Source organism: Dama dama, chromosome 8 (genome assembly GCF_033118175.1).
Source record: "Dama dama isolate Ldn47 chromosome 8, ASM3311817v1, whole genome shotgun sequence".
In the NCBI taxonomy this organism is placed as follows: domain Eukaryota; kingdom Metazoa; phylum Chordata; class Mammalia; order Artiodactyla; family Cervidae; genus Dama; species Dama dama.
In genome coordinates this window covers 14,294,873-14,315,136 of record NC_083688.1, presented here as the reverse complement: position 1 = coordinate 14,315,136, position 20,264 = coordinate 14,294,873, and the positions used below count along the sequence as shown (strand labels likewise).

Genomic DNA, 20,264 nt, shown 5'->3' with positions numbered 1-20,264 from the left:
TCAAACTGAATCACGTCACTCCCCTCTAAAAACCCTTCAGTGGCTTCATTATTCACAAGATCAAGCTCAAACTCTTTAGTTTGGGTTGAAAAACCAAAACAATTGGGTCCCTGCTCACCTCTCTAGAATCCTCCTAAAATATTTTATGCTCTAGCCTAGGGAACACCAAATTCAAAGCACTTGTAAGAGCCAGGCAGTTTAGCTAACTTGGTGCTTCAAACAAACAAATAAATAAAAACTAGTGAAGGAATCTGGGCTTAAATGCCAGGGTCTTCTGGATTAAATTCCATTTATTTCAAAGGTTGGATACTAACATAAAGTTCTTAAAAATACTTTGTAATTTAAACAAGAATGTTTGTGGGGCTGAATTTTTCTCATGAATCGACTGTACCAATCTGCTGAGCACAACTTTACTAGCAATTCTCTTAAGGAAATTCTCTTTCACCTTTAGGCCTTTGCACTTGCTATGGCCTAGAATACTGTCCTCTTCCCATCCTCTATGCAACCTTTAGGTTGCAATTGAAAAGTTAATTTCCCCAGAAAGCTGTCCTTGACCCCCAGAGTCTCAGTTAAGTAACTCTCTGAAGTGCTCTCCTGAGAACCCTGTACTTCCTTGTCATCACATTCAACCTGTATAGAAATTGTGCTGCTTATTTAACTCTGGGAGGCCAGAAACAGGTCTGTCTGTATGTATTCTAAGAAAACAGGACAGGGGAGGAGTTCACAGGGGTTAGGATTCCAAGCTTTCACTGCCATGACCCAAGTTCAATCCCTGGTTGGGGAACTAAGACCCCATGCAGCTTGTACAAGTGCTCAATAAAAATCTGTTGTCATAATAAATTAACTCTCATTTGGATTATTTTTTGGTCTGCTAAGCAGTTCCATTTATATCCAGTCTAACCCTCTTCCAATCCATCTTCCATAATGGTGTCACAAAAATCTTTTAAAAAGTCAATGCTCTCTTCTAGAACATTAAATGACAAAAGAAAAGATTTTAAAGTCTAGCATAGTAATCAAGGGGACTGTAAACTCAATTTTAAAGTCTAGCATAGGAGGAGAAGGGGATGACAGAGGACGAGATGGTTGGATGGCATCACTGGCTCAATGGGCATGAGTTTCAGCAAGGTCCAGGAGATGCTGAAGGACAGGATGTAGCATGCTGCAGTCCATGGGGTCACAAAGAATCAGACGTGACTGAGCGACTGAACAACAACAGTAATCAAGGAGTTTTACAAGGTTCCTTTTCCAATCTAATCCTCCCGCTACCCTCTTTCATAAACATAATCCTCCAGAAAATAACTCTTCCTCAACAAGACCTACAGAGCTTCCCACCAGTGACTCTGATTAAGCCTTTCTACTATTGAAATTCATCCCTATCCCATACCTCTGAAGGCTGAAGCCAATCTCAAAAGCTGCCTCTTTTACAAAGTAAAAGCAAATCTCAGCCTAAGAATCCATCTTCATCCCAGGCCACAAAGTTTCAAGGAATATGACCTCATAATCAAAAATCACAAAAAAGGACTTCCATGGCAGTCCAATGGTTAAGAATCCCCCTTGAAATGCAGGGGATGCGGGTTCAATCCCTGGTTAGGGACTTAATACTCCACATGCCACGGAGCAACTAACCTCACATGCCACAACCATTGAGCCCACATGCCACAACTAGAGAGTCTGTGCACCAAAACAAAAGATTCTGAATGCTGCAACAAAGACCTAATGCAGCCAAATAAAAAAAAAAAAAAAAAAAATCACAAAACACACAAGAAAACAAAGCACCAGAGGTAAGAAGTCATAGAAACAACTAATAGCAGAATCAGATCCTCAGGGACCTTGGACATATGTTTAGATAAAAAAGAACAGCATTGAGAATACCCTGGCAGTCCAGTGGTTAGGACTCCAGCATTTCCATTGCAGGGGGTACAGGTCAGATCCCGTATCAGGGATCTAAGATCCTGCATTCTATGGGGTGTGGCCAAAACAACAATAATTAATAATAATTTAAACAGAAAAAAAAAGATTGAATTTTTATGTGAAGTGAAGTGAAAGTCACTCAGTCATGTCTGACTCTTTGCAACCCCATGGACTGTAACCTGCCAGGCTTCTCAATCCATGGAATTCTCCAGGCAAAAATACTGAAGGAGCTTGCCATTCCCTTCTCCAGGGGATCTTTCCAACCCAGGGACTGAACACATGGCTCCTGCATTGCAGGTGAATTCTTTACAGTCTGCCACCAGGGAAGCCCAAGAATATGGGAGTGGGCAACCTCTCCCTTCTCCAGAGGATCTTCCCAACCCAGGAATCAACCCAGAACCAGGGTCTCCTGCAATGCAGGTGGATTTTCTACCAGCTGAGCTACTATAGACCAATAAACAATTAAAAAAAAAAAGTTCAATTTGTGACACCAAAATGTATGCTCAGAACTTATGAATAAAAGGAAAAGTCATGTGTTAAATTCTAAAAATAAATAAAAAGTTCAAAAGATATACAGTTTATGATAGCATTAAAAAATGAAGTAATGGGGAAAAAATCTAGTAAAAGAGGGACATCACCTTTATGGAGAAAATTATAAAACTTTATATTGATAGCCAAATTCTCAACTCCCCCTCAATAGTGGAATGGATAAATGGGTAATTACTATACAGTAATTAATATGAACAAGCTACAACTACACACAAAAAATACATATTGTGTAATTCCATTTATATTAAATTCAGCAAAATTAAACTATATTATTTAAAACTGGATAATCAGGTAGTTGAATTATGACCAACAGCAAGGGAGCAATTAACAGAAAAGTCAGAATTCAAGTTACCTCTGGGAGAAAAGAGGCTACAATCAGGAAGGGACACATGCAGGTTTCTGAGGTACCGGCAATGTTTTATTATTTCTTGAACTAGCCGGTGTTCGTGTGAATGTTTACATCAATTTGTTAAATTGCATATTTGTTTTATGCAGTTTTCTGTGTTAATACTTCACAATAAAGAAGTTAAAGGAAATCTTTATATAAGACATTTAAAAAGACGCAATTAAATGGAGATATATACAATGTTCATGGATTCAAAAACTTAATATTCTCAAGATATCACTTCTCCCTAAACTGACGCACAGAGTCACTGAAATTTCAACCAAAATCCTAGGAGATTTTTTTTGTACCATTGATGAGTTAATTCTAAAATTTATGACAAGTGAAAGAGAAATGTCAGTTGCTCGGTTGTGTCCGACTCTTTGCAATCCTGGCTCTTCTGTCCAAGGAATTCTCCAGGCAAGAATACTGGAGTGGGTTGCCATTCCCACTTGGTTGGGGGATCTGACCAAACCCAGGTATCTAAAATTTATTCAGAGTACAAAAAGCAAATAGCAAGTCACTTTTATTTATTTATTTTTTAAAAAAACACTTATTTTTATTTATTTGGCTGAATAGAGTCTTAGTTGTGGCATGTGGGATCTAGTTCCCTGACCAGGGATCGAACCCAGGACCCCTGTATCAGGAGCGCACAGAGTCTTAGCCACTGGACCACCACTGGAATTCCCAGCAAGTCACTTTAAAAAAAAAAAAGAGTAACAAAGTAGGAGGACTTAATACTGCATATCAAGACTTCATAAAAAGCTATTATAATTAAGCCACTGTAGTAATAGCATCCTGGAGAAGGCAATGGCTACCCATTCCAGCATTCTTGCCTGGGAAATCCCATGGACAGAGGAGCCTGGCCAGGGCAATAAACAGGCAAAGTCAAGAGAACAGACGGCCCAGAAACAGACTCCAACACAGTAACTGGCACAAAGTAGGTGCTTAATGAGTATTTGTGGAATAAATTAATAAATATTGACATTTCAGATATAAAAGTGGTGGCACTTAGCTCAGTGGGGAACAACAGACTTTTCAATCAATAGCTGGACAATATGGGGGGAAAATTTCAGTGGTTTCTTTACTTCAAACCATGTTAAAATGTCAACTCTAGATAAGTGAATGTCTGTATGTGAAAGGCAAACCTATAAAGATTTTTTAAAAATTAACATAAGAGAATGTCTTAAGGGTTGGGAAGCATTTCTTAAGACATAAAAAGTACTTTTAAAAGAAACAATAAATATGACTATGTTACAATTAAGAATCTGTTTATTAAGGATACATTAGATTGAAAAAGCAAAACCAGAGTAGAAAATATTTATAACAGTACACTGACAATGAACTACATATACCAAAATACATTGAAAAAACAAAACACTACTATAAGGGACTTTCCTGGTAGAAAAGGTGCAGTGATTAAGATCCCCTACTTCCAATTCATAGGGCTTAAGTTATCCCTAGTGGGGAAACTAAGATCCCACGTGCCACGTGGTCCAAAAATGAAAAAGAGACAGAGAGGTAAAACTACTATAAATTGGTAAGAAAAAGAAAGCCAAATGACCCAAGAGGAAAATGGGCAAAAGAAATGTAAAGATATCTCACAGTAGAGAACATACAGTTTTACTGGTCACCAGCAAAATGCAAATCAAGACTGGGACTTCTAGCAGTCCAAAGGTTAAGATTCTATGCCTCCAATGCAGGGAACACAAGTTCAATTCCTGGTCAGGGAACTGGGGAACTAGGATCCCACGTGCCATGTGGTACAGCCCCAAAAACCAAATCAAGACCATAATTATAGGTTTTTTTTCACCCATTTGATTGGCAAAATTTAAAGTTTAATTTCAAGCATAAGAGAGGATGTAAATCAAGGTATCTCTTATATATTGCCAGTTCATTCAACCACAATGAAAAACAACTTGGTATTTAATATTCACAAATCCTATAGTCCAGAAATTCTGCCCCCGGATAAAGAGCCATAAGGAAATTTTGCACTAATACACTTAGAGACATGTATAAGAGTATCACAGAAAAACTGGTCCTAACATTAAAAACCTAGATATAGGACTTACCTGGTAGTCCAGTGGTAGAGAGTCTGCCTGCCAACGCAGGGGACATGGGTTTAATCCCTGGCCTGGGAAGACCCCACATGCTGAGGGGCAACTAAGGCCCTATGCCACAACTAGTGAAGCCCGGGCACCTAGAGCCTGTGCTCTGCAACAAGACAAGTCCATACACCACAGTGAAGAGTAGCCCCTGCTCACAGCAACTGCCCGAAGTCCACACGGAGCAATGAGAACCCAGCACAGCCAAAACAATGCATTAATTTAAAAAAACAGAGACACAGATTAAGATTATGGGAGAATGGATAAATTACAACATACCAAAATGATAAAAATATTATTCAGCAGAGAAAAATGAAAGAATTATAGCTATATGCAACAAGTTGTATAGATTTTAGTAATTATATATATTGTAAGACAGAAGCAAGTCCCAGAAAACTACACATAGCACACTACCTTTTTTTAAAAATTCAGTATATTGTTTAGGCACATATATACACAAGAAACATAAGAATATGATAAGCAAAAGAATAATAATCACAAAATTTAGAAGATGATTGGGTTGCAGGAATATGGATGTTCATTGCATTATTAAAATATTTAAGTAAAGTGAATGAATAAATGAAGTAAATTTTTTTTTTTTTTTAATATTTATTTGACTGTGCTGGCTCTTAGTTGTGGCATGTGGGATCTAATTCCCTGACTAGGGATCGAACCCAGGGCCCCTGCATTGGGAGTGTGGAGTCTTAGCCAGTGGACCACCAGGGAAGTCCCCGAAGTAAATTTTTTAAAAAAGATGGCCAAGCATGAATCTTCTTTGGAAGTTCATAAGCCAAGAATAACAATTAACCTGATTCTATGTATCTAAGGGCCAATTACAACAGAAACACAAGAATAACCAGACAATCAAAAAGAAAAATGGGCAGAAGGCCTGAATAGGACTTCAGTAGGGAAACCTGTAAAAAGATCCTCAACCTCACTAGTAACAAGAGAAATATCATCTTGGCATTATCTGCATGCCAAATAGCAGTAAGGATGACTGTGTGCCTATATCCTCCAAGCACACCACCTGGCGAAACTCAAGCATATGCGCACCAAGAGATATGCTCAAGAGTGTTCGGACTTACCTGGTGGTCCAGTGGTTAGGAATCTGCCTGCCAATGTAGGGGACACAAGTTTGATCCCTGGTCCAGGAAGAGTCCATATGCTGCTGGGCAACAAAGCCCATGCACCACAACTGGTGAGCCCAGTAGAGCCTGAGAGCCGCAACTACTGAGCCCATACACCTAAAGCCCATGCTCCACTGCAAGAGAAGCCACTGCAATGAGAAGCTTATGCACCACAAAGAAGAGTGACCCTGCTTGCCGCAACTAGAGAAAGCCTGCATGCAGCAACTAATATCCAGTATAGCCAAAAATAATAAGTATTTTAAAAAGAATGTTCATAGCAGCAGTGTTTGTAATAGCTCAAAACTAGAAACAAACCAAATGCCCACCAATATCAATAAAATAGACAACTTGTGGTATAGTCTTTCGAAATACAGTGAAAATAAATATATTACACATATCAACATGAATGACTGAGGAACATACTGAGCAAAAAAGGCAAGTCACATAATAAATACTGTATGGCTCCATTTATGTAACATTCAAACATGTAAAAGTAAAATATGTATCATTTAAGGATACATACTGGTAAAATTATAAAGAAAAGCAAGTAAATAATAAATCTTAAATTCAGGGCAAAGGTTAACTCTGGAGAAGAAGACAGAATCAGGGAAGGACAGACAGGAGTTCTAACAGTCATGGAAATATTCCTTTTCTTAAACAAGGTGCTATTAATAATAATGTGATTCTTTATACTTTACATATATTTTATAAAAATTCTTTCATATCTACTCAATATTTTATAAAAACATTTAAAAAAAGGAACAGAAGGCGATGAGATGAGTAAGAAGCCTGGGAATATACAAAATCAGCATCCAACGCAAGGAAGAGAGCAGGATTCTTAATTATGTAAATAGGAAGGTGCCTGGGCGAAAAGTGAGGATTTAGATTCTGGGAGAGATTAATTAGATGTGTAGAAAAAGAACCAAAGAGGGTGAAATCGTGTGGCTATTTGTCCTTTGGGAAAGGGATGCTAGGATCATAGCCCAGAGAAGGGAGAAGAAAGAAGAGATCAGTGCAGAGAAACACTGTTGAGAGAGGAGGACTAAAGATTCATATTCAATAAAGAGATAGCGCCAGGGACTTCCCTGGTCGTCCAGTGGTAAGACTGTGCTCCCAGTGCAGAGGGTACAGGTTCGATCCCTGGTGGGAGAACTAAGATCCTGCAAGCTATGCAGTATGGTCGAAAGATTTTTTAAAAAAATTTTTAAGGGAGAAAAAAAAAGAGAGAGAACCAGAAAAGGAAAAAGATCACATGAAAGAGAATATGGCTTAGAGATTTCATAAAGAGATTACACTGGGCTTCTGCTTTAGTTTACAGTATGAATACCACACAGATGAAGTAATCTCCAATAAGGTATTATTATCTCCTATGACAGCCACGGTTGGTTACTTCCCAAAGGGCTATTCTCTCCCTTCCCTCTCGTTAACAGATCTCAATACGGTTGGGTATACGCAGCCCCAAGGATCAAATTGCTGGTGAATGGTGTAAGTATGGCAAATGACCCAATGAGACTTAAGGGGAAATCTGTTAGGAAGTTGCTAGGAAGGGCTTTCTTCTTTAATAAAAATAGAGTGTAGGGTAGGCACAGTGGAGAGTGATTCAAATCAAGGTTGCTATAAAGATTAAGTAAATAACAGTAGTCCTGGCTTGCTATCTAGCAATCTTCAATAAATGTTAGTTAATTTCTCATCTCACTTAAAGATATGATCTTTTTTTTATTATCAATATCTCAGTATCACTCATGGAGGTTAATAAAGTCCCTGGGTTATAACAAGTACTCAACAAAAAAATGTTGAATGAAAAAAAGAAATAGTGCTTAAATCAACTCTTGAAAATGAGAAAGACATGAGTAGGTGGAGTAAATAATCCTCCCCATCAGAATGGGGTGGAAAGAGGCAGAATCTGATCTGGCTGAAATGAGGGACGAGTGGCAGGGAAGGAGGTACACTGAGGCCAGGTCAGCATGGCTGAGATGTGCAACAGGCAGCCCCGTAAAGCCCTGGTGCTTACTATTCCACATTCACCCTCTCTTAATCTAAATGCTAGTCTGTTCCCTAGAGTCCCTGAAAACCTCTGCTATCTTTTATGTTTTTCATTCCCAGATGCCCTTCACACCTGAAAATGCTCTCTGGTCCCAAGTTCCATCTGCTCCTCTGTCTACCTTCCCTTCTTGCTTCCCCAGCTGCCTCCAGTGGCTCCAGAGACATGACACGGCTGCCTCGGACAGAAGATTCATCTCCTTTCAGTCTCTGGAATGGTGGGGAAGGATGCTGCTGCTGCTAGGTTACTTAAGCTGTCAGCACAGACTTCAACAACCCTTATACTCTAACCATAAGGCAACACAGGCCCCCAGCCCCTCCTTATTTTCTCATTTGGACTCTTGCAACAGCCTCCTAACTTAGCCTCCCTGATTCTAAAACGCATGCCTGTTCCCATTTCTCGTTTAAAATACTTCACTTGAGACTTCCCTAGTGATCCAGTGACTAAAAGTTCACATTCCCAATGTAGTGGGCCTGGGTTCAATCCCTGGGTTAGGGAAATAGATCCTGCATGCCACAAGTAAGATCCTGAATGCTGCAACTAAAGATCCAGCACACCACAATGAAGATGGAAGATGCTGTGTGCCACAGCTAAGACCAGGCACAGCCAAACAAATAAACAAAATGTTTTGAATAAATACTTTTTTTTTACAGCCTCCAGAAAATTCAAATTGGGAAACTTTGGACCAAATTTGGCCCACAGATATGTTCATGTGCTTTTGTTCCTACATGTTTCAAACAAACAAACTTGGGCCAACATTTTACACCTTGGAGAGTCTATGTAATAACCCAGAGTTCTGACTTCTCTTTAAAAACTGCTATGCACCTGGTCACTCAGTCGTGTCTGACTCTTTGTGACCCCTTGGGCTACAGACCACCAGGCTCCTCTGCCCATGGGATTTTTCAGTCAAGAATACTGGAGTGGGTTGCCATTTTCCTCCTCCAGGGGATCTTTCCAAACCAGGGATGGAATCCACGTCTCCTGTATCTCCTGCATTGCATGCAGATTCTTTACCCGCTGAGCCATCAGGGAAAATTGGAAGATGTGGCAAAAGACAGCAGCTGGAGCCGGGCCAAATGGCTAGAAAGTCCATACTCTCTAGTAACTAGAGTTCAACACAGTTCCAATCACTTAGTTTTTAGGGACTGGATTTTTTTACCCTGGCCCAGCAAAATATCTTAATATAGCACATCCAATTCTTGCTGACCTCTCCAGCTCTAGCTCCCCTCTCTCACGCTTGTCAACTTCATACTGCAGCAATACCTGCACACTAAACTACTTATATTTCCCTAAACACATCATATTGTTCCTACCTTTCTGCCTGCCTTTTTTATGTGTTCTTCCCTCAGCCTGGAATGCTAGTCCCCTTCTGGACTCCAGGCTAATTTCTATTTAATCTTTAAAACATTGCTTAGCTATCACTTCTAGGAAACATTCCAAGGCTCCCTTCCACGTTCCCCCTCAATATCTCTGAATCTTACACATTTTTTTTAATTGTTGCCCTTACACACTGTAGTACAATTTGTGTACATGTTGTTCACTAGCACTAGAGTGAGCACCTTAAAAAACAAAGAATCTGTATCATTTACAATGTCTGCCATGTAACAGTCACTCAACACATTTCATAAATGAGTAATTGAAAAAAAATGAGATAACGAATGACATATGGGGAACCAGAGCCGAAGAGGCTAGGGAGGGGTGAAGCTCCCAGTAACTCACATAGATTTCCATCTTCCGGTAGAGACCATAGTTAAGGAGTAAATTGTGAGTCATGCGGATTCGGTGAGGCTTCATTGGGTGGCCTTGTCCATAATAGTAATTTCCAACATCCCCTGAAGAAGAAAGAGTGACAGCTTCAGTGACACAGTCAGACACACACTCCCAGGAGAACCCACAGATCTTTACAACAAATTTCTAGGCAAATTCTGTCTGGTTCATTCTAGGCTCCAAGATTCTCTCCCACCTGAAGGAAGGGTAACTCCAAAAGGAAAAAAAAAAGCAGGGGACCATGGTGAGATGAGCACTTAAGGATGTCTGTCTAGCCCAGTTTTTTCCCTTGGAACCCAAAGGCACTGAACAGTGTAAGGGGGGTCAGTCCAAAGCTACTGGGGAACATCGGCCAGTGAGGTGACTCACCTCACTATCTCCAAGGAATTCACTCCCACAACAGAAAAAATAATCATCACTACTCAGAATTACTGTAAGTCACAGTTCACCTCTTGCACATCATAACACTTTATGGTGTTAAAGTACTTTCACAATCACTTTCTTACTGGATTCTCACAAAAATCCTGGAAAATAGTTAAGACAGGGAGTATTATTCCCATTTTATAGATTATAGACTAAACTCATCATCGTTTTAAATTATCTTATCCATTAATTTTTTTTTTTCTGTTTGGCTGTGCTGGTCTTCACTGCTGCTCAGGCTTTTCCCTAGTTGAGGAGAATGGGGGCTACTCTCTAGCTATGGTGCTCAGGATTCTCACTGCAGTGCCTTCTGTTGTGAACCATGGGCTCTAGGGCATGCAGCATGTGGGCTCAGCAGTTGTGGTTCCCCGGCTCTACAGAGCACAGTCTGAATGATTGTGGCACATTGGCTTAAGTTGCTCCGAGGCTTGTGGGATCTTCCCAAATCAGGGACTGAACCCATGTCTCCTGTACTGGCAGGCAGATTCTTTACCACTGAGCTACCAGGTGGGTTGGTTATTTAGTCACTAAGTCGTGTCCGACTCTTGTGACCCCATGGAGCCTGCCAGGCTCCTCTGTCCATAGCATTCTGGCAAGGATTCTGGCAGAGCCCCCATCTCCTGATTTATCCACAGCAATAAGCTTCCGCCGGGCCCTCTGTTGTCAGTTCAAACTATCTGCCATACTAGTTATTTTCCTAATATACAGCTTTGATAACATCACTACCCTACTCAAAAATCCTTAATGGTTCCCCATTCTCTATAGGATAAAGAATAACGAGCAACTTCAATAGGACTTTCTTAATCTATTTTTCCAACTTCTTACCACCACCACCCTACCCCAACACACACACACCACATACACATACACACACACATTCTGTTCTAGACGTTAGCAAGCAAATTATGGCACTTGGGTTAAATACAACTGGCTGTTTGATTTTTCTAAATAAGATGTTATTGGAATACAACAATGCCCATAAGTTTTACTATCTATGACTACTTTTACATTATAATGGCAGAGTTGAGTAGCTAAATAGTTACTATAGAGACCCACCCATATGGCACATGCATGCTAAGTCACTTTGGTCACGTTTGACTCCTTTGTGATCCCATGGACTGTAGCCTGCCAGGCTCCTCTGTCCATGGGATTCTCCAGGCAAGAACACTGGAGTGGGTCGCCAACTCTTTCTCCAGGGGATCCTCCCGTCCCAGGGATCGAACCCACATCTCTTATGTCTCCTGCACTGGCAGGTGGGTTCTTTACCACTAGTGCCACTTAGGAAGCCCTCCCAGGCACACAAACTCTAAAATATTTACTATCTGGCCCTTTACGGAAAGTCTGCCAATCTCTTGGAAGAAAAGTTTTATGACCAACCTAGACAGCATATTAAAAAGCAGAGACATTACTCTGCCAACAAAGGTCCATCTAGTCAAAGTTATGGTTTTTCCAGTAGTCACGTATGGACATGAGAGTTGGACTATAAAGAAAGCTGAGCACCAAAGAATCGATGCTTTTGAACTGCAGTGTTGGAGAAGATTCTTGAGTCCCTTGGACTGCAAGGAGATCCAACCAGTCCGTCCTAAAAGAAATCAGTCCTGAATATTCATTGGAAGGACTGATGCTGAAGCTGAAACTCCAATACTTTGGCCACCTGATGTGAAGAACTGACTCACTGGAAAAGACCCTGATGCTGAGAAAGATTGAAGGCAGGAGGAGAAGGGGACGACAGAGGATGAGATGGTTGGATGGCATCACCGACTCAACAGACACAAGTTTGAGCAAGCTCCAGGAGTTGGTGATGGACAGGGAAGCCTGGCGTGCTACAGTGAAGTCCATGGGGTCATAATGAGTTGGATGTGACTGAACTGAACTGAGTTAACTGCCAATCTCTGCTATGAACACACTAGATTATTGTCAGCTTCTTGAATGCATTCACCTTCATACCAAAGTATCCTTTGTTCAGACTGTTCCTTTGACCTGGAAAGTCATTGCTTCTCTGAGCATCCTCCTCACACTACAAAGCTCAGCTAAAGCTCCAGGCATAGTCCTAATCAGAATAAATGGTCTTTTCCTCTGCATGCAATTTATATATGGCACTTAATTTTGTATCTCAATTATTTACATATCTATTTTATATCTACAAGACTGCTCTCTGAAGGCAAGGACAAATATGCCCTGTACATTACACAGGCTGAATAAAGATTCAAGGAAATGAACTGAGACTCAGAGAAGTTATGTGCCTGCTCAAAATTTCAGAGCTAACGAATGATCTGAGAGTCAACCCTTCTAACTCCAAATCCAGGATGTTAAAAATTGTTATCAGCAGGACTTCCCTGGTGATCCAGTGGTTAAGCCTCTGGGCTTCCAATGCAGGAGACAAGAATTTGATCCCTAGTTGGGGAACTGAGACATGCCCAAGTGGGGTGGTCAAAATTTTCAAAATTAAGAAAACAAAACAAAACAAAACTTTATCAGGTTTCCCAGGTACCTACTTCAGTTTGCAATTAACCTAAAGGGCTCTGTAGTCTACCTGGTAGAAAGTTCCTGGAAAAATATTTCAAAATCACGTGAATTGCACACCCAAAGTTCTCTCCTTGGAAGTTCACTAGAATAAGGCAGATCTTTCATTACCAGTGAAACAAAGGGTCCCAACCTCTTAATCAATGATTTAGTAGTGCCAGAAATAGGCTTCATTCCAGGGAGCAATGCACTGTGGGGAATGCCACCAACAGCATCCAAGCTGTACTTCAATTCTCTTTAGCACAGACATGGCCTGTGATAACAGGAAACTTCTAAACAGTTGGATATTTAGGATCTCATCCTTTTCTTTCTGTTTTTTAAAATATTTATTTGCCTGCACCAGGTCTTCTTAGTTTCGGCACCCAGGATCTTTACTGCAGCACTGGATCTTCAGTTTCGGCATGTGGGATCTAGTTTCCCCACCAGGGATTGAACCCAGGCCCCTGCCTTGGGAGTGCAGAATCCCACTCACTGGACCACCAGGGAAGTCCCTCTCTCTTTTTAAATAAACCTATTCTTTAAAACAATTTTAGGTTTACAGAAAAGTTGCAAAGAAGTACAGAGTTCTTAGATACTATACTATTTCCTCTATTAACATTTTACATTAGTGAAATAGAAAGTATCTGTTACAATTAATGAAGCAATATTGATAATTATTTATTAAAAGTCCATCCTTTATTTAGATTTCCTTAGTGTTCACCTAATGAACACCTAGTGTTCATCCTCTTTTCATTTTAGCGAGGCCTGTGTTCTCAGACAGTCACAAGCTAGCACAGCATGTAGTGGCATTCAACAGTCCCATACAGACAAACTTTGAGATACAGTAGGAGGGAAGGCAGTCAGAGAAGTTTGTTCCCAGGGCTCCTCAGACAACCTTACCAGCCACGGGGGTGGGTAGAACAGGTTCTCAAGGCACTGGCTGAGACTTCCAGAAAGTGAAAACGTCAGTGGCTCAGTTGTGTCCCACTCTTTTTCTTTTTTTTGTCCCACTCTTTTTGACCCCATGAACCACAGCCCGCCAGGTTCCTCTGTCCATGGAGTTCTCCAAGCAGGAATACTGGAGTGGGTAGCCAGTCCCTTCTCCAGGGGATCTTCCTGACCCAAGGATCGAACCTGAGTCTCCTGCATGGCAGGCAGATTCTTTACCATCTAAGCCACCAGGTAAGTCCAAGTCTTCAAGATGCAGACCCAATTTGTGGGCTGTCAGGAGTCACAAGGTCATTGCTATGTTATATAAATTGGATTCCTGCTGACCCATGTCTCTGGTATAGGTCTTGATCCCTAGCAACTCCCCTGCCTATCAAGCCAGAATCCAGCCAAGGTTTAGACTTGGGGGACTGAGATAACTTATCTAGAAAGCTGAGTACCTGAGGGCGGGGCCCAAACATGCTATCCTGTCTTTAACAGTTTTTAATCAGGTTGCTGAGAGACTTAAAAAAAATAACCCTTGTAGATAAGAATTGGCCCTCCCCATCCACTAACCCTGGCTAAGGAGGGCCTACTGTACTGTGTCATTTTATGTAAGGAACCTGAGCATCCTTTTGATATCTGTGCTCGGGTCCTGGAACCAGTCCAGCTGTTTTAAACTTTTTAAAACTTTATTAAAAAGGGCTTTCGGCACTGTTCTCATAGTTTCTCCATTTTGCAGGGGAGAGGCCTGAGGCTTGGAAAGGTAAAATGACTTGTCCAATACTTCAAAGTTTTTGAGCAGCAGAGCCAAATTTCAGTCCCAAACTAGTGACCTCACTGAGAAACTCACAAGTAGTTTCTCAGAAAGGAAGAGATCACCCTTCTCTAAAGATGGAGGTCTTTCCACTTTTTCTCTTTTTAAACTGAGAATGTGGAGATCACAAAACTGTGCAAACTGATAAAGCTATGAAGTCACAGACTCCAGCTTCAAATGGGCCCTCACCACTGCCCAGCAATCCTTCAAATGTTTTTTTCCTGCTCCCTCTTTCATAACAGCTATCTGTCTTCAAGATTCCTACTCTACCCAACTGCCCTCCCCCACTCTCAGGAAAAGGAATATTTGCTTACTTCATCCTGAAAGCCCCCTCTCCTTTCCATCTTCTCTCCTTCAAACACGTTTTTTCTTGCCACTTACCCTCTCATCCCAAAGGAACTTCCTCTTAAAAGACGGGTGTCCCTACATGTGCTCTGGTTTCCATCTCACCCGATCTCTCCTCAGGGACCTCCATCATTACTAGCCCCTCTCTCCAGTATCTTCAACCTCTCCCTATTTTCCATAACAATTTGCACACACTTAACTCTCAGCCACTACATCTCCTCTTTATCAACAACCCTCTCTCTGTCTCAACAAGCTTCCTTTTTGGGACTTCGCTGGTGGTCCAGTGGTTAAGACTCCGTGCTTCCACTGCAGGGGGCACAGGTTCAATCCCTGGTTTGGGAACAAAGACCCTACACACAGAGTGGTATGACCCAAAAAACAGTTCCCTTTTTAAAAAAAGTTCAATCTAATGCCTCCTCTTCACTCATCCCTTCAGTCTACAGCAATTTAACTTCAGTTCTAAATCCTGCACAGGAAACAGTTCTTGCCAACACTTGGCCACTCCCTCCCTCTTTTGGCTACTGTAACCCAACACTTTCTGGTTCACTTACATCTCAAGCCATTCCCTCTGTATCTTTATTCACTCTATGAACAGTATTTTTTGAGACTCTCCTATGAGCTAGGCACTGTTTGAGGGGCTGAGTATACAAAGGTAGACAAAACATGACCCTTTTCCCTAAGGAGTTCACTTTCTGTAAGAAGTATGAATAAGTAAATGGGCAATTCCAATACACAGTGACTAATGTACAAATGTACTCTACATACCCGGGAGTACAGAGCATGAAGAACACTAGACTTTTTCTCAGCCCACTTCCTTAGAATCCCACCCTGGACCCTCTTCTCTTTTTACCCTATACAACTTCTTATATGGGATACAAGGGTGACTGTATCCTCTTCTGTAACTAAAATTATCAGCTGAATATATGTATGCTGACAATCATCAAAAATTTCTATCTTCTCATTTGTCTTCTAAACTGCAGACCTGAATGGCCACTGCCTATTGGACATCTCTACTTGGGATATCCCCCAGACATCTCAACAAATGTTTCTTTAAAAAACAAAACCCCCCAAAAAATAAATAAATAAAAATAAAAACACCCAATATTATCAACTGAAATAGCCTTCTACGTTCAGCATGAAACTGCCAAAACTAGATACTTGGGATTCTTGCCTTTTTCCTTACTTCTCCATTCATGCATTTAACTTCTGTTCCAGAGTGATAGTTCTAAGGTACAATAAATCTGGTGATGTCACTAACCTGCATTAAGACTTCAATGATTCACCAGTGAATATAATCCAACTTTCTAAGGGTGGTGTGCCCAGCCTTTCATGATCTGGCCCCCATTTACTTCTCCAGCCTCATCACTTGCAACCTGTTTCTCACCCTTGCTCTACACCTTCTAACACTGTGCCATCAAATTTATGCCTCTACCATATTGTACATCCGGGCATTTTTCAAAGGTGCTCGCCTCTCTCTTACCTCTCAACTTGTTGTTATCTTTGTCCTTCCTGGGCCTAGTTATTAACTCCTGCTCTTCAGGTCCTAATTGAGATGGCACCTCCTTGCCTGACTTCTCAGTCTGGGCAGATACTTCTCTGTGCTCCCAGCAAACTCTGAGCTATCCTTCCTCTCAACCTGATAGTGTAGAGCAATTTTTCTGTCATGGTCTATACGCTCCTCCAGACTGAGTGAGAGGAAGGTGGCAAGACCATCCCCTGGCCTCAGCCCCTAAACGATACCTACAACAGAAGAAGCTGCTGCTCCACAGATTTCTGTCCAACGAAAAAGTTTGTTTTAACAAGTTGCATCCTTCTTCTTCCAATCCCAGGAGTCCCATTTCCCAGCAGCAACCGCAGGGCCCGCTGGGAGACAGGGGGAGGGGAGTTGGTGACCTCTAGGTGCTGAGCCCTGCAGGCCTCTCACCAGAAGAGATGAGGAAGGAAAGGGGCAGTGAGAGATCTTAGGATTCTCAGCAGAACATGTAACCCGGCAATCTTCACCAGATTCTGCCTCCTGCCTCGGACTCAGCCTCCCCTCTAGGAGGCCGCCGCCAACTCCACATCAGACTTCAGAATTCCCCACCAAGGTGACCTCAGGCTTCTCCAGGCGACCCTCCTGACCTCGGAGCCCCCCCACCCCCCACCCCGCCTCCCCTCTAAGCCTCGACCCCCTTCCCCTCAGCCTTCTCCCTCAAGCTCCACCTCCTTTCCTCTTAACCTCCTCTCTCAACCCCAACCTTTTCCAGCCTCTGCCCTCAGCCTCGACCTCCTCTCAGCCTCAGTCTCCTTCTCTCAGCCTCCTCCCTCAGCCTTTCCCAAACGCCTCAGCCTCCCCCCTCGGATCTCCTCGGCTCCCTCTCCCGGATCCCGCCCGGCTCGGGCCAGGCCCCGCCCCCGGCGCGAGAACTGTGCTCACCGTCGTAATAGTAACAGACTTTCCTCTTGGTGCCCTGAGTCTGCGCCATCTTGATCGCCTCCCGTCCCTCCCGTCAGTCGGTCCGTCCGCCCTCCCGCCGGTGGCTCAGCTCAGCGTCCGACCCAGCGGGGAGGGGACGGGCCTCCAGCGCGCTCCGCCCATCCTCGCCCTGGCTCACCTATAGCCGCGCAGCCCGGGCACCGCTCCAGCCAATCAACGGCGCTGGGACGGCCCGGAACTCGGCGGGGGGCAAGGGCAGCCCGGCGAGGCCTCCGAGGGCCCCCTGGGCCTGTACCAAGGTCCGCGACAGGGGGGGGGTGGGGCTGCCCCGGGACCGTACCATTCGTCCCGGGGGAAGAAAGTGGGCATGCTAACTTGGGTGTCCGATTCCGCTTTGGGAGATTGCTTGGAGATCAGAGGCCAACTTTGTCATTTGACAGAGGCCTACGATGGAAAGTGACTTGCTCAAGGTCACTCAGCTAAGTTTGGAGGAGGAGAAATAAATTGACAAACGACAGGAAACTGCTGTAGACGAAGGACTGTGCCATAGCTTTACCGACATTATCTCAGTCATCTCTGTTGTTCCTATTGGCGGCCTTGTAATAGGGCCTTTTATCCCCATTTTACAGACAAGGATAATGAAGTTGAGAACTTTGTGACTTCCTCAGAGTCACACAATAATTACGTTCTGTTTTCAACCACAGATTTTTTTAAACGCTTACTCGACTCCAGAAGCACAGAACCCAGCCATTCTTACTCCAAAGCCTGCCTCCCTGATGCAGTCACCCAAGAGGGCTAAGGAATGCCTTTAGAGGGGAGGAAACTGTCGCTTATACCAGAGTTTCTAAGATACTGAAGCTATTAATATCCAAATATGTTGTGGGGGACCATCCTGTGCACTGTAGGTTTTTTAGCAGCATCCTGGGCTTCCCTAGTGGTTCACACAATGAAGAATCTGCCTACAATGCTGGAGACAGGTCCAGTCCCTGAGTGGAGAAGAGTCCCTGGAGAAAGGAATGGCTGCCCACTCCAGCATAAGGATACTGGAGAATTCCATGGACCGAGGAGCCTGGCGGGCTACAGTCCATGGGGTCCCAGAGAGTGGGACACGACTGAGTGACTAACATTTTCACTTTGGCCACTACTCTTAGATGCCAGTAGCACTGCCCCAGCCCCCTGCAGCTGTGACAACAAAAATTGTACTTATTCATGGCAAAATGTCTCCAGGGCAAGGAGGAGAGGATTGGAGGGAGTATAAAAGTGCCCCCAACCCTATCCTTGAGAACCACTGCACTAGATCAATCAGTTAATCATTATTGAAAGCTAAAGGCTGAAAAGCACTGTGGTGGACTATTTAAGAGGCAACTACAACAATATTAATATTTAGTGAGTGTTTACTGTGTGCCAAGTAAGTTACTCATGGTTCTACAGTCAATGAGATACACTTTTATGCCTCTTTACAGTAGAAGCTGCCTGCCAGTGCAGGAGACACAAATTCAATTCCTGGGTCGGGAAGATTCCCCTGGAGAAGGAAATGGCAACACATTCCAGTATTCTTGCCTGGGAAGTCTCCTGGACAGAAGAGCAGGCTGGTGGAGGGGAGGGGCCGTAAAAGAGTCGGACATGACTTAGTCTAAAGACAGCCTGGTCACTTGTATTCTTCACATGGGAACTGCATTTGAGCTTTTAATTCTAAAAGTAACAGGAGATCTAAGTTTGGGCACTTTTTTTTTTTTTCAGGCAAGGCTTTATTGGGGCCCCTAGGGCAGCAGCCGGCAGCATCAGGGAGCAAGAACAAACAACAGGTTTCCTTGCTTGCTTGCTAGCTTCCCCCCCACCCCGCCCCCCGCCACCGTCCGGGGGTGGGGGGTGAAGCTTGTTCCTTATATGGGGTGAGGGTAGATGTGTGTCCAGGGGTCCGGTCGGAGGGTTGGCTTAGGTGCTTTGTCTAACCTTTAGGTGGTGGTGTTGGGCGCTTCTATTGTAGAAACAGCAAAGGACCAAGAAATAAACCCTATCGCCAGTTGTGTTGGTGCTTCCCAGCCAGGAACCTTTCTGTGTCCCCATTTCCCGCTTAGTAAAATGGAGTGTAAGAAAACAAAGTTCATCAACTCTGTGGCTGCAGCCATGTCCAAAAAAGGAGGAGGGTGGGATCAGATGAGGTCATGGGTGTGGCAGCATTTTATAAAATGCAGAACAGGAATCACAAACTCAGATGCCTACAGAGGTCAGGAAGGTGGTATAAATGAGTGGGTTTATATTATAGTTATATTGGTTTGAGTCAGGTACTTTGCTTATTTTTAAAATTGGATTCTTTTTTTACTTTCATAAAGAAATATGTCCTCCCATCTTTCTTCAAACACACTGCCATCTTCAGGCATCTTTAATTTTCACACTTTGTAACAGAAATACGGTGTGCAAAAATTTTCATTTGCCTCTTTATTATAAAAACCATAGCACAAGCATGATGATAAATAGCCACCAAAAAAAAAAAAATTAGCCACGAACACTTAGGTTCATAATCTGAGAGCAATAGGGTGTGAAAGGCAGAGCTCATGCCCCACCTAAAGGCGGTGGCCGTTACTCAGCTCCATGAGGCCAGGTAAACCCAAAGGAGCCAAATCTTGCTGTTTTCTCAAGAGAAGACAGAAATCTGGAGTTTTATGCCAAACTGCCCCAGTTTTATAAACTGGCTGCTAACTCAGTCTATCTTCTTTTCTTTTTTTTGATTAATTTTTTTTATAAATTTTTTTTTTTTTGGTTGTGTTGGGTCCTCACTGCTGGGCAGGTTTTTCTCTAATTTTGGTGAGCGGAGGCTACTGTCTCGGTGCTGTGCTTTGGCTTCTCATTGCAATGGCTTCTCTGGTTTCGGAGTATGGGCTCTAAGGCACAGAGCCTTCAGTTGCGGCTCCCAGGCTCTAGAGCACAGGTTCGGTAGTTATGGTGCACAGGCTT

At 42.9% G+C, this 20,264-nt stretch overlaps 1 protein-coding gene across 1 annotated transcript in view; it reads right to left on the bottom strand.

Annotated features, from left to right (window-relative positions):
- HDAC1 (histone deacetylase 1) overlaps nt 1-17,467 on the bottom strand; it is a 32,379-nt gene extending 14,912 nt beyond the window's left edge. The window contains exons 1-2 of the mRNA XM_061148459.1: nt 17,310-17,467; nt 9,835-9,947 (exon numbers count right to left, since the gene is read on the bottom strand). Of these exons, the coding sequence (XP_061004442.1) occupies nt 9,835-9,947; nt 17,310-17,358 (162 nt within the window). The 5' untranslated portion in view covers nt 17,359-17,467. The remainder of the gene's footprint in view (nt 1-9,834; nt 9,948-17,309) is intronic.
- Between the last annotated feature and the right edge of the window lie 2,797 nt (nt 17,468-20,264).